The sequence below is a fragment of the Arvicola amphibius genome, chromosome 2 (assembly GCF_903992535.2).
Source record: "Arvicola amphibius chromosome 2, mArvAmp1.2, whole genome shotgun sequence".
Lineage (NCBI taxonomy): Eukaryota > Metazoa > Chordata > Mammalia > Rodentia > Cricetidae > Arvicola > Arvicola amphibius.
Genome location: NC_052048.2, coordinates 183,473,020 through 183,475,146, shown reverse-complemented (window position 1 = coordinate 183,475,146; position 2,127 = coordinate 183,473,020). Strand labels below are relative to the sequence as shown.

Below are 2,127 nucleotides of genomic sequence, written 5' to 3'. Positions count from 1 at the left end.
TCATAGCACTCATTGCATGGTGTCTGCTTCTTTGTGTCTAGGTCTCTGTGTTAGCAGGTCATTTCTTCCTCGTCTAGACATGTGGGGACCACAGGAAGAACAAACAAGGTCACTCTTCTTGTGCAGAGACATGAAATTGCAGATTCAGAAGCCCTTCTTCAAGAGAGTAGGAGACAGCATAGCCTGTTTCTCAGACCCACAATTTCATCGTGTCTCTTTCATGGTCTCCTAAACTGGCAGCGTTTATAAGATACAGGTTTACTTATTGTTTTTTTTTCCTCCAAACTGGAGCATGGGCATGGTAAGAGTGTCACTGGGGAGTCCGTAACTGCCCATTTGCAGTGAGCCTGTAAAGTGCAATGGCAGATCACTATAAACAGACAGCTTTCTGGTCTCTGTCCCTCATCCCAAGTCCCACTTGAAAGCAGTTCTTTCGTAAAGGTCTTTTACCGTGTAGCGCCTATGTTCTTGTAGTGACACATAAGGAGGTGCTTGAAAGTCTTTTTGAAGGTGGCATTACAAAGTGCGTAGCAGGCAGGGTTGATGGTGCTATTGATGTAACAGAGCCAGTAGCCAATTGTCCACACCGTATTGGGGATGCAGGGTGTACAGAAGGTATTGATGAGCACCATGACATTGTATGGCGCCCAGGTGATGATGAAAGCCAACAGAATAGCCAAGATTGTTCTGGTCACTTTCTTTTCCCGGGACGGAGGAGGCTTCTTTTTAGCCGGCTGCTTAGTCATCTTCACAATCTTGCGCGCCACAATGTTCTGCTTCTCATCCCCGTTTTGACCTGATGACCCTACTAGTTCGACAGTGGTACTAGCTGGGGTGCACGAATCACCTTTTTGGGTCTTGGTGACAATTTTGATGCACGTTTGCTTAGAGTTGTCATCTTTGGAATGGCCCACAGAAGTAGACACTGTGTTTTCGTCCTGGGTTATTTCGTCATCTCTCATGTTGGAGGCCACAGCACTGACCGAGGTGGAGTCGTTTGAGCTCTCCTTCTCCTCTCCCTGAACGCAGTTCTCAGTCACACCATCCCGGGGAGCCTTGCCGTTCTGAATTTTGTTGGGCTCCAGAGCACTGTCACTACCCGGCATGTTGTTGTTGTTTGGTTTTACAATTCTTCCTTGCACCAGACTTGGAGACACTGGATCTTGGTTGGCCACAGGTTCCTTCTTTTCCTTCTTTATCCTGCTCTTACTCGCCCTGGATATATGCCAATACAGCACAGTCATGATGATGACAGGCAGATAGAAGGCCGCGATGGCAGTGCCAAAGGTGACGGCGGCATTGGAAAAGAACTGGATGTAGCACTCCCCGTCCTCCACAGTCCTCACCCCTACGATGAACTGCCAGAAGAGAATGGCTGGAGCCCAGAGGATGAAGGAAAGGACCCAGGCCGCTGCAATCATCATGCCTGCCATTTTGGTGGTCCGCTTAACTGGGTAGGTCAGAGGCTTTGTGACGCAGAAGTACCTATCGAAGCTGATGATGAGCAAATTCATGACAGAGGCGTTGCTGACCACATAGTCCAAGGCTAGCCAAAGGTCACATACGACAGGTCCCAGAGGCCAGTAGCCAATCACAGTGTAGAGAGTGTACAAGTTCATAGAGAAAACACCTATGATAAGGTCAGCACAGGCAAGGCTGAACAAGAAGTAATTGTTGACTGTCTGAAGGTGACGGTTGACTTTAATGGAAACCATGACCAGGATGTTCCCAATGATGGTCACCAGACTGAGGGATCCAGCCACAAGGACAATAAATACCACTTCAAATGTCTTGTAAGGACTGGTAATAGCCAAGCCATTGTTAGTTGAGTTTGTTGAGTTATTCATTTTGTGTTCAGTAACAAAGTGTCCAAATAAACATTTAAACCTGCAGGGAAAAAGAATGAAGTTAACAAATGTAATACAAACATTAATTCAAATACACATTAGATTCCTTCCTTTTGATAAAGTTCCCAATCATTCTTCTGTATTCTTAATATTTGCTGTGCCCTGTTTGACCCACCCAAGAGGCAAAGAATTTAGATGGAGGATTGAAAAATTTTCTTAATGGTTGGCTATAAGTTTATGACCCAATAATGCCAGGAGTGACTCCATATGCAGATATGAG

The 2,127-nt window shown here is 46.0% G+C and overlaps 1 protein-coding gene across 1 annotated transcript; it reads right to left on the bottom strand.

Moving 5' to 3' along the window:
- Nucleotides 1-446: 446 nt before the first annotated feature.
- Nucleotides 447-1,847, bottom strand: Chrm2 (cholinergic receptor muscarinic 2). The gene has a single exon (XM_038320398.1). It carries the CDS (start codon nt 1,845-1,847, stop codon nt 447-449), a length of 1,401 nt encoding a protein of 466 aa, XP_038176326.1.
- Nucleotides 1,848-2,127: the final 280 nt, after the last annotated feature.

Excerpts from the sequence above, each read along its gene's own strand:
- Chrm2 (XM_038320398.1), bottom strand. The coding sequence starts at position 1,847 with ATGAATAACTCAACAAACTCAACTAACAATGGCTTGGCTATTACCAGT.